The sequence below is a fragment of the Urocitellus parryii genome, chromosome X (genome assembly GCF_045843805.1).
Source record: "Urocitellus parryii isolate mUroPar1 chromosome X, mUroPar1.hap1, whole genome shotgun sequence".
NCBI classification, from domain to species: domain Eukaryota; kingdom Metazoa; phylum Chordata; class Mammalia; order Rodentia; family Sciuridae; genus Urocitellus; species Urocitellus parryii.
In genome coordinates this window covers 38061385-38073437 of record NC_135547.1, presented here as the reverse complement: position 1 = coordinate 38073437, position 12053 = coordinate 38061385, and the positions used below count along the sequence as shown (strand labels likewise).

General features: G+C 38.2%; 1 protein-coding gene across 1 annotated transcript in view; it reads right to left on the bottom strand.

Annotated features, from left to right (window-relative positions):
• Positions 1-2545: 2545 nt before the first annotated feature.
• The window catches only part of Dcx (doublecortin), an 88365-nt gene continuing 78857 nt past the window's right edge, over positions 2546-12053 (bottom strand). The window contains exons 5-6 of the mRNA XM_077793615.1: positions 5464-5558; positions 2546-2626 (exon numbers count right to left, since the gene is read on the bottom strand). Of these exons, the coding sequence (XP_077649741.1) occupies positions 2546-2626; positions 5464-5558 (176 nt within the window). The remainder of the gene's footprint in view (positions 2627-5463; positions 5559-12053) is intronic.

Here is a 12053-nt window from a genome sequence, read left to right as displayed (position 1 = left end):
AAATGTATACTTTAAAATGGTGGTTTTTTGGCCTGGGGATGTGGCTCAAGCGGTAGCGCGCTCGCCTGGCATGCGTGCGGCCCGGGTTCAATCCTCAGCACCACATACAAACAAAGATGTTGTGTCCGCCAAAAACTAAAAAATAAATATTAAAATTTTTTCTCTCTCTCTTCTCTCACTCTCTCTTTTAAAAAAATGGTGGTTTTTATAGTATGTGAATTATGTGTGAATGAGATGTTATTTTAAAATATACTTTAAAAAAACCCTGACATTAACAGTAGAATGCTGCTCATGTGATTTCTGAGAATACAACCATACACCACAGTATGTATAGTTGTATAATTAATATAGTAATACTCAGGATGTAATGATGTGTATAAATGTAAGAGAGAGTTTTGTAGTAGCTTTTTCTATCACTCTATTGTGGCTACTGATGAATTTCATAATATAAATTTGCATATAATGAAATTTTGCTGTAGTAGAAAAAGCACAGGATTAAGAGTCATGGGACTCAAATTTTAGGCCCAACTCTGCTATTTAACTTCCTCTTCCAAGCCTTTGCTTTCTACATCTGAAAATTGAGGAACTTATAAACTATAAGACCTTTAATGTTCCTTTTGGTGCTAAAATTCTATAAAATATAATAATTACATTTTTTTCTTTAGTTGCACTAAATCACAAGAATGAGATGGGTACTGCCAAGTTAACAAAATCCCTGGATATTTCTCAGGCAGTACAAAAGTGCTCTTAAAAATATGAAGGTCACTTTGAGTCTTATCATACTAACTCACTGGGCTTTACTGTTTATCTCTGCTCTTAATTTTCAAGTAACAGATACTTTAGTGAAGTTGTATTGGAACAATGGGTGAAGGCATAGGGTAGAATTGTGAGGCAACTCACTTGGAGCTGCTGTGACTTAGAATGGGTTAGAGGTAAAGGCTAAGAAGAGAATTCACAAGACCAGAGCTAGGCATGAACTTCTGAACCTCTGTACCTTCATCAATTTATTTCACATTCAAAATGTGTTTTCTTGTGTGGGTAGAACAATGTTCAGGAAAAAGAATTATCTTAACATTCTGGTTTTGTTGATTGATATGTAGAAATACAGAAACACACATATTGCTTAACAATACAAATAATTTGCACCTGAAATTCATTTGCTTAGTCCCTTGGAGCCCTACAGAACAAAATGTTTGTAACAAATACAGCTGTGCTGGAGATACTCTTGCGTTAGAGAAAAAAAAAAAAAAAATTGGTCTCTGGTCCAAGGAGCTTATAGTCCAAAGGAAATCAGGAAAGAGTTTTGAAAAAACTGGCTTCTAGTTTGAGTTTGCTATTTCTCAAATGAATGCTGTACTTTTATGGTGGCGTGACTTTGTTCTTCCTGGGTTTTTATTTTTTTAAAGCTGAAATGCCTGTTCTCTTTACCAGCCATCAAAAGCTTACCCAGTCTTCAAGGCCCCACTTAAATGTCACTTCTTTGAAAAGCTTTCCCCATCTCCCACCCTCCCCCAGTCTGATGTCTTTCCCACCCTATTTTGTCCTCTTGCAGTCAATTTTCTTAGTCTCCATTACACTATGCACAGCCATGCATATTAGATTTTTTGCCCTTGTGATTTAGGGGTCAGGACTCTGTTTTATTCATCCAGCTATCTCCCTGGCCACTTCTAGAAAGAAGAAAGAATTTTTGGAAACATAAAGGAAAATGTATATTTAAATAATGTTAGATATATATTCAGATAATATGTTATGTTTAGATACTTTGCAGACAAAATGCCTCCAAATTTAAAGCCATGGGTGCAATTATTAATCTGGGAAAACTTTTAATTGAACGAGTTTCCCTGATTTTAATTTTTTAAGATCTTGAAGGTGGTACTATCTCCAAAGGGGATCCTCAATAATTTTTTTGTTGAATCGTACTGAAGCTGTTTTTAATCTCTGCACCTCTTTGTTCTCATCTACAAAATGGGAATACTATCTGCTCTATCTCTTCCACAGGAATATAACAAGGGAAAAGGAGAAATGACTATGGAAAAGGCTGAACCTTTATAGAAATGTAAAATGTTGTTCTCATTAAGTACCCGAAGATTTACTTTGTGTCCATATTGTAGCATTTGAGTATGCGGACTTTGGCTAACCCCATTGCAGCTGCATTAAGGATTCTCCATGAGCTGCTTAAGAGGAGAAGCCAAAAGGCTGATTACAGCTTAGGGCCCCATCACAGCCATCAAAATTTACCAAAGGGATTCTGGGACTCCAAGTTTGTTTCCAATTGTGCAGGAGGAAAGTCACGGCCTCAGCCACCTGCTTCCTGTCTCCACCATGACTCACACCTTTCAGGTTCACTTGGATAGAAGTTCAGATGAGATATGCTCAGGCCCACTGCCCTGGGATATTGATAGTTCTAAGGCTCAGGTACCTGTGTGAAAGGAGGGGTATGAAGCTGGGACCTGAGACCCAGGGAGATTGAGCCAAGGTCACAAGACACATTTTAGCTTACACAGAAAAATAATTTCAAGCTTCATTACTGGTGTAAGCATGAGGCTTATTGCCCCTCAATAGGATGCACTGAGGGGGATGCAACATCATTCTTATGATAGCCCGGCTCCAAATGCACAATCTGAATCTAATCACAAGGAAATAGCAGACAAATTCAAATTGAAGGACATTCTACCAAGTAACTGACCTATTCTCTTCCTTTCTATAACATACTGTACCAAAAGATTAAGTCTCAGGAACTTTTCCAAATTAAAGAAGACCACAAGGAAAGTGTAATTGAATGCAATGTGTTCTATCCTAGATGCTGAACCAGAAAAAGAACATTACTGAGAATTGACAAAGTTTGAATACAGACTGTATTATGTCAGTGTTAAATTTCCTGATTGTGGTTATGAAAGAAAATACTTTTGTTCTTAAAAAATACACACTTTAGCATTCAGCGTAAAGGAGCATGATGTTTGCAACTTAATCTCAAATGATTCAGAAAAATAGTAAAATGCATATAGGTATGTCTGTGAGGTTAGGGAGAGAGAACACACAAAAAGGTGATTTTATCTCCAAAGGGAATCCTCAATAATTTGGGAAAAATAAAAATAGCTGGTGAATCTGTACAAAGGAAATACAGAAGCATTTATTAGTCTTAAAACTTTTTTTAATATTTATTTTTTTTTTAGTTTTTAGGTGGACACAACATCTTTATTTTATTTTTGTGTGGTGCTGAGGATCAAACCCAGTGCCTCATACATGCTAGGCAAGCGCTCTACCACTGAGCCTCAACACCAGCCCAATCCTTCAACCTTTTTTGTAAGTTTGAAAAGATATAAAAATAGCAAGTTTTTTAAATAGTGCATTATATAAAAATTCAAATGTTTATTTTATTTTACAGTTTGTTCTAGAAAATTCTATGATTTATTACTTGTTTGTTTTTTAAACAGTCTTAAGGAAGAATAATTTTAATAAAATGATACACTGAAAATTCCACAGTGAAGAAAATAGTGAGGCCCTGTAATGCTGCCACTTGTGAGCTTGTTCTAGTCCTTCAATAATTAAAATCATTTTTAGACTTATATTGAAAAAAAACAAAAAACGAGCAAGCCACAAGTTCCTGCAAGCCCAACCAGGAGAAACGGTTTAACAATACCAACACTCACCTCAATGGGTTTATGGATGATGGGTCTTCAGCCTAAATGAACCAGACATGTCAGTTGAAAAGTTGAACGACTCAAGTGTGCAGAACAAATACCCAAGCTGCCTCTAGCACTTTGGGGAAGGTAATGATTACACTTCCCAGAAGGAAGGCAGGGGCAGAAAGGCACAAGGCAAAGATATACTAAAATGCAGCGTAGCGTAGGAGGTTCATTATGGGCAGCAGAACAACAGTAAAGGCTGCTCCCATTTTGGAATGTGAATATTAACAGGCTTTGGTGTTCAGCAAAGAATAACTGAAAGCTAATTGTAAAAGTAACTTTCATCCATCTCACAGTCTCTGAGTAAACGTTTACTGAGACAGGTCAGAAAATTCTGAAACCAAATAGCTCAGCAGGATAATCAGAAGGTCCTTGTCAGGATCAATATCAGAAGTTAAAGGGTAATTAAGGGAATGGAATGGACATTAGGAATGATAGGACAGGCAACAGCTGTCTGATGTAGACAAATTAAAAGTCTGATGTAGAAAAAATAAAATGAAAATGGATGTCAGGCAGTAGCATGCTGTTCAATGTTTAACAACTGACTTTCTATGGGGAAAAGAAACTGATTTTCATGGTGTAAATATTCCCACTGTGGCCAAGTTCAAGTTACCAACATGATGTTACTGAACACAGGAAGTGATATACACAATCAGCTCTCAAAAGCTAGTGTGAACTGACTCTAGCATTACACTGGTAGTGACCTCAGTACCAGTCCCATAGCTAATTATGTTTTCCTGGTAAGTAACTTAGCCATTTAGGTCTCAATTTTCTCATCTGTAAAATGGCAAAAGAATCAAATGAAATGAATTCATCTCCATCTGAGGGGTCTTCCACCACCTGTCACCATTTATGGGTCTGTGATGGAGTTAGCCTTTTTTTTCCCTCTCTTAATCTCACATCAAGTCTTGTGAATCAGAAGAAAACAAGAGAATTTTAGAGGAACCTGCTTCATAGTGTAGTCATCAGAGGTGAAACCATGTACACATTCTTCAGGTATAAGAAATTTAAGGCAGTGACCACCTTGCATATTTTATACAGGAGAGATTTCTGGGCAGCAATCTGCTTGGAAAGTACAGCTAGGAAATTTATGTACTTCTATTATTACTTGTGGTTCTGGTTATGGAACCCAGGTCCTTGAAGGTTCCATGCTAGTCCCCTAGCCCCTACACTTCTATTATCTTAATGATATATTTATTTGGGATAGCTAAAGAGGTGCAAATGGTGCCAAAGCCACTGCAATATGTTTGTGTCTTTTCTTGAAACACTGCACCAGAATCTGCCACACAATAAACAGAGTAAAACAAGAGTCTATTCATAGATGTCCAGCAAATCTAAAGGGAGTAACTTGGTGCAAGTGTTTCTTGACTTCTATCTTTATGTTACTTCCCTTGACTGGTACCTGGTGTTGCCCTCAAAGGGTATCAATTTACTATGTTTCTGAATTGGGGAGGCAAATGTTCAATCCATCCCCCAAGACATTGTTTGGTTACACAATTACCTCAGAAGGAGGTACATGGGATCTTTGTACTTCTTCCTTTTGGAAAAGATATAGATGCAACTGGAAATCTAAAAAAGCAGGTGTCTGAGGAATAAATAAAAGTGACAAGAAGCTTGATCCCTGTTGGGATTCTCAGGACATCAAGCTAGCAGAGCCAGATGAAGGGAAATTCTGGCTTTACTATGCCATTGAAGTAGAATGGAAGAGAAAACTTCCACCCTGCCATTCAAGAAACTGAGTGCAAAGGAGTTTAGTAAGGTATAAGAGACATAATACCTTGTGCTTCCGGAGGCTGCCAGGACTGGTAGGCGTAGAGATGGGAGACTGCTTAGACTTGGGGGTAGAGAGCTGGCTGCTGGAGGTTCCGTTTGCTAGCCCAAGGCAAGAGAAAAGGAAGGGATAAAAATCAACAGCATACAAAGAAGCAAGTTATCCGACCCCTCCGAAGACACTAAGAACATTCAAACAAGGCACATAGACAACCAAGTGATTTGATGAGCAGAACAAAGGTGAAAAGAAACACATTCCTGAAAAGGACAAGAACTGCAATCCTCAGTTAATTAGGTCCCTATGCAGTGCAAGGCAGACATCCTCCCACCCTTCCCACCAGAGCCCTCTCTGAGTGCTTCCCAATCACAGGGGCCTGTTTCTTTTCAAACCTTTTCATATTCATTCCCAGGTCTGACCCTAACATCTCTGGGAGGTAGTCTGGACAAGTATTAGTTTACTTTAATTTTAGAGAGGAGAAAAGTGAGGCACAGAGAGGTTATGTGCCTTACATAAAAGGCAAGAAATATAAGTGCTTCAGACCAGGGTGCATCCACTTTGGTGGCAGATGATGGGGTAGGAGTGGGACAATACCGATGTAGATCTGTTTCCCTCTCTTTTCCTGTTCACCTCCTCCCACCTTTGCTACCTCATTCTAGGTGGAAAAAAAGGACCGTAAGGAAAGAAAGAGAAAGTAGGCTAATCAGGAAGAAGAAGAATGAAAGGGAAAGTAGAGGAGAAAAAGAAATTGAAACATAAAGAAGGGCCCAAACAGAAAAATGGGGCAGGGGAGAGAATTAGAGAGGCAGGGAGGAGCTGGGAATAGGGGAGAGGAAGGGTTGAAAAATATTGGTTAAAAGAAGAATGAGAACTGGGAGAAAGGCATAGAGACAAAGGTAGACAACTGTGGCCAGAGTCAGCATATATCCTCATTTGTCTCTAGTCAATAAAATGCTGATTTAGTTTTGAACATCTTTATATTCCATTTTGCTTTGAAATTGTTTTATATTCCCTTGCTAATGAGTTTTTTAATATCCAATTGTGAAAAAAGAAATGTGTTGCATTGAAATGGAAAAATTAAACAGTTTTCAAAGTGGATTCATGTTCAGACATCTCATACTGAAGTGATTTTTTTTTTAATTTTAGGGACTACATTGTTAAACAGAGATATTCTGAAATCTGTTAAAAAAAAAAGCAGGGGCTGGAGTTTAGCTCAGCGGTAGAGCTCTTTTCTCATATGTGTGAGGCACTGGGTTCAATTCCCAGCACCACATATAAATAAGCAAATAAAATAAAGGTCCATCAACAACTAAAAATTTTTTTTCAAAAAAAGCAAATTTAGAGAGTGAAGGAGAGAGAAAATATTGAAAGAGAGAGAAAGAATAAACAGAAAATTGAGCAAGTAGAAAGATGACCTGAGAATGCCACTGTTAGTCCAACAGATAAAGTTTAAACTGTGTTATCATGAATATTTTCTGAAGATATACTTCTACACTATTTATATTTATGTTTCCCTAGGTTCTGGAACATGCATAGCAATGGTAGAGATGGAAAATATATCAGTGTGGTGGTTGCTGAATTTATCCAAGTGCAAATGAGTTGGAAAATGAGCACATAAGCTCCCACCGCTGTCTGGTTTTTGAGAGGCTTCCCTCCTCATCATTCATTTGTTTAGCCAATAGTTATAGAGTACTGCTCATGAGTCAGGCAAAGTACTAGAAAGTGATAAAGATAAAGATAAAGGGTTTCAGAGATGAATAAGAAACTTCCTGTGGGGAGGCAGGTAAGGACACCATGGAGTAAGATTGAAGACAGAGCCATGCATAGGATATTTTTGAAGCCCCGGGGTGGGGTGGGAAGGGAGATGCAACACCTGAGAAATCTTTAAAGAAGAATCTGGTATAGACAAATCTATACAGAGAGCCAGCAGATTAACAGTTGCTAGGGTTGGGTGGGGAATGAAGTTGGAGGGAAATGGAAAGTGGCTGCTAATTCATAGGAGGTTTCTTTTGGTGAGACAAAGTTATTCTGGCATTAAATCATGGTAATTGTTGCACAACTCTGTGGCTGAACTAAAACCCATCGAATTACACATTTTAAATGAATGAATTATATGTTATGTGAATTTACCTCAATAAAGCTGTTTTTTTTTTTTAAAGATGAACCAGCCACACCAAGAGGACAGAAGGGGTATTCTATACATTAGAATTGCACCAATGGGCAAAGTCATGAAAATGTGAAAGAATATAGAGCTTACAAAGTGCAAGTAGCTTATAATGGCTCAAGTTTATAATGTCAGCAGGGAGTTCAAGGAGATGATGCTGGAGATAGAAGATAAGAGCCAGACCTTCAGAGTCTTTTGTGGGGCCTATTAAGTTTGGGTTTGATTTCTGAAAAAAGTCACAAAAAGATTTTAAGTTGAAAGTGATCTGAATTTTAGAACTATCACTTCAGCTGCCATGGTAATACTGGTTTGGAGTGGGCTGGGTTAAGGGTAAAAGAAACAGAGATGTTGCTTAGGTGATAATGATAATGGTGATAACCAAGGCAATGGGGAGAGAAAGAAGGGACTCAGCAATACAGAGGGACCTAGAGGCCAGATAAGCTTAGAGTGCTATGTATACATACCATGTAAGCCACCCAAAGAACATGACCTGCACCAGGCAGCACAGAGAATGTGGGTGCCAGACTGCCAAAGCATCTGGCTTTCTGGCAAACAAAGGCTGCACTGTAGGAAAGGCAAGAGTCTGAGGAGTCACAACTGCTTGAAGCAGTCAGCTGCTCTTTTTAAGAAATGAGGGAGTTAATTAATGAAAGAGTTAATGGACTGCCTACAGTGCCTGAGGGCTTTCCCATCAGGACCTGGTCCCTAGCATTCAGGTTAAGGAACAATCTTAGAGACCTGTGTGAGCTGACACCTGAAGTTTCCAAAAAGAGCCCTGGTATCAGCCTCCTGAGTGAGGTCTCTCAGATGTGGGCATCCCTGGGTAAGTTCTGGTGCTTTATTCTACAAGGTCACTATATAGTTTGCAGATTCTAGTTGCCCAGCACTTGTCAGTCACGATGCAAAAGGGTGACTATTATATCCCAAGTATTAAAACTGTCTTTTTAAAAATCTACACACTTAACTGAGAATGAACCCATTGGCCTTGCCAAGATAAGAGAAATTGTTAGTCACAAACATGTCTACATGTGAGTTAGTTTCTATTGGCTACAGATCTTAACATATAGGTTTTTCCATAAGTTCCAGATTTTTTTTCTCAATATATTCTAAAACTCTTTCACCCAGTAACTTTAGAAGCAGTATATAAATGCATGTTCCATATATGCCTCTCCATATTATCTGCATATGTGTAAATGTTTATATATGCTCTCCAGGTTGCTACCTCCAGAGAATCAATCTTAAGCTAGCTGTAAATAAAGGATCTTACTTTGTCATCAGCATTCAACAAGCATTTTGAAGATCAGTTTTTAATAATTTAACTGCCATGCACTGCATTGTTGAAAAAATGCAGACACTTCACAATATTTTCCCAGAGTTCCTTGATGGAATGAAATCCAAAGATAGACATAGAGAAATGAGAAAACATAGACATGCACAGGCAAAAGTAGGTTCCTTACAAGCTAAAAGAGCTCCTTCATTTAGAGCGTAGGTAAAAATATATTCATATACACATTTTTGCATTTGGATTCTATGGGGAAAAATCTGGAAAAGTGCCATTTGATATGGATTCTGAAGTCGATTCATATAAATGTCAACTAAAAGAAGCAGCAGGAAATAATGCAAATAGGATCTGATGAATTCTGTGTGCTCTTGGATTGGTAAACCCATTGTAGAAAGGCTGTCACATTTCATTTTGAGTGAGAATGGAAATGGCACCATTGTTTGATCTTCATTTTCCTTTATTCTTCTTTATTAAATATCCTTAGCTCTCTGGTGGTTTGAAAATGCCTTGGGATTGGGGGCGTCTTCTCCCTCTTTGACTAGTTAGTGTCTTTCATTTTCTACCTCAGAACCACAGCTCTCACTATTCTCACCTTTTATTTATATATAGTCCAAATCCTCTCATTTCTTTCTTCTCTTTATACAGTTCATTTCCCCCTTTGCAACAAGGTATGTCAAAAACATTTCAAACCTTTTCAACAAATAAAGGATAATTATTATTTGTTGAGTGTCTATGGTAAGTCAGGTATGTGCGCGCTCTTCTCTCTCTCTCTCTCTCTCTCTCTCTCTCTCTCTCTCACACACACACACACACACACACACACACACACACACACTCCAGTTACAGGAAGCAAAGTCAGGATTCAAACTTAGGTCTTTTCCAAACCCTGAAGCTTTCATATATTCTCCCACCCCCAGCTTTTGCTATATAGTGTTGGCAGAGAAAAGAGAAAGGAATAAACAGTTAAAAGCAGACACCAGAGCTGATACCCATCTTTAAGACTTCTATCCTATTTGATCGGATTTAAATTTGAAAGTGGTTAGCAAGAGCTCTTTTTCATTCACCAATTTGGCTGGGTGCATACACAATGTCATGAAACAATAGAAGGCAGACAAGCCAGCATGCCATGTAACTACCCTCATGCCACAGAGTGCTCTGGGAAGATGGTATTTGTGCCCTGTCTCCTCCCTTAGTTGGTGCCCTTCAGCTATGCCGTACAATTGCCAAGCCTGGCCCTGTGCGGTCTTGGCACACTGGCTTTTCTCAATGATTATTCCTGTCCTTGCCCTTATACTTATCTTCAGCTCCTTGGCTCTGTCAGACTTTCCTGTCAGAATGGAAAGGGACAAGCCTCAACAGGATGGCTGTTAGGGCAAGTAGGCTGATTATTTAGATTTAGAGGGATTGAAAATATATGTGGGAAAATGGTCTCCTGAGAGTGAGGAATAAAATGCTGGTGGTGGTAGCAAGGGGCTAGTTTCCAAAAACCAATGAAAGAGTCCAGTTTCTGGTATAGATTGTCAAGGACAGAATGTATGGAATCACCAGTCAGGCTGAGTTGATGCTGAGCTCTCAGACTGTGGATTCCTTTGCCTGGAAGCTAGACTGATCCTGAAAAAATAGAAGTTGGGTGTAAGTTGCCTCAGGAATTAGTGACTGAAGAGCTGTCTGGGAAGTAATTTAGACATGTCATTAACACTCTGGGTTCAAATTTTCTTGACCAGAATGGGACAGAAAAAGAAGGGTCAATTTGGCATCTGCTTTTCTTCCAACATCTGATGGAGACGAAACTGATTAAATGCTCATTCAATTAGCCCTGACCTTCTCATCCTAATCCAAATACTTCAGCCCAATTCAAAATCAAGTCTTTTGTTTTTGATTTGATGTCTCTTCTGAAATACTGCTCCCTGAAAATAACCCCAGTCTAACAAAAAAGTCATGATAATAATTTCAGATCCTCCTTAATAATTGTATTTCTACATTTTCAAATCATTTACAATACCAGAACTCACATAATACTCCTGATAATCCTAAAACATGATGACCAGAAATTACTAGTCTTCTTTTAAACAACAAAGATAGAGGTTCAGAGAGGGTATGATTTTTTTTAACTGGTATAAACTGTCTCTATTCCATGGATGATGGCTTCCAGAATTTGCTCACAGAATCCATTTCAAAATTCCCTTAGGGTTAGCATATCATATATCAGCCACTGTGATCTTTTAGTGATTTCATTATCTGTCATGTGTTATCTAACTCCTATGTCACTCACTTCCTCATTTTTTCATATGGAGACACTCTAAGCTTTTCTTTATTCTAGTCCAAAGATACCCTGTTTCCTCTTTACACATACAAGAAGTTTTTCTGGAAGACCATCCAAGTGAAACCAAGGTGGTTTCAACTTACATCAGAATAAAGCCAAAAGACAGACCCTGTGGTTTTCACACATCCATTCCAAAGAGTGTTTGGGTAGGGTATCTAGATTGCTTTGACTAATTGTTTCTGCTCAGTAGAAAAGCTTTTGTCCCTTTCCACAGACCTATTCATTAGGAAAGCAAGAACTGAGGGCCCAGAAACAATTCCTCAATGCTTTGGTCATTGGGTTGTTTCTCAGGCCAAATTCCATCATAGGCTGTGAGATACTGTAGCTCAGAAGATGAAATTTGAATTTTAAATCTATATCCTACAGAGTCTTATATAGCATACACTCATGAATCTTAAATAAGGGAAAAAAAGTAAGATTATTCCCTACTGTAGAACAAATTTATGTATCCAATCCTGCAATATTTTAATACAGATGGTTTTCCTTTAAGAAAAGCACATCTGTAAGGAGGCTAGAATTGCCAGAGTTGTTTTCTTAAGCTTGACAATGCTGTCAATGCTTATTTACTGTTGAAGGTGGTTCTGTTCAGAAGTTTCTGATGGAGCAAGTCTGTGTGACCTGGAGCAGATCACTCAACTTTTGTATGCCTCAGTTTCTTCATCTGCAAAATGGGGATAATAGCACCTGCCTTATAAAGTTGCTGTAAAGACTAAATTAGTCTGCAATACTATACTAATAATAAGAACTATATAAGTATTTTGAAATTTACATATACACTGGTTCCTGAAAAAAAAAAACCACCAATCTTCTTAGTGACAAATATTTGTCTT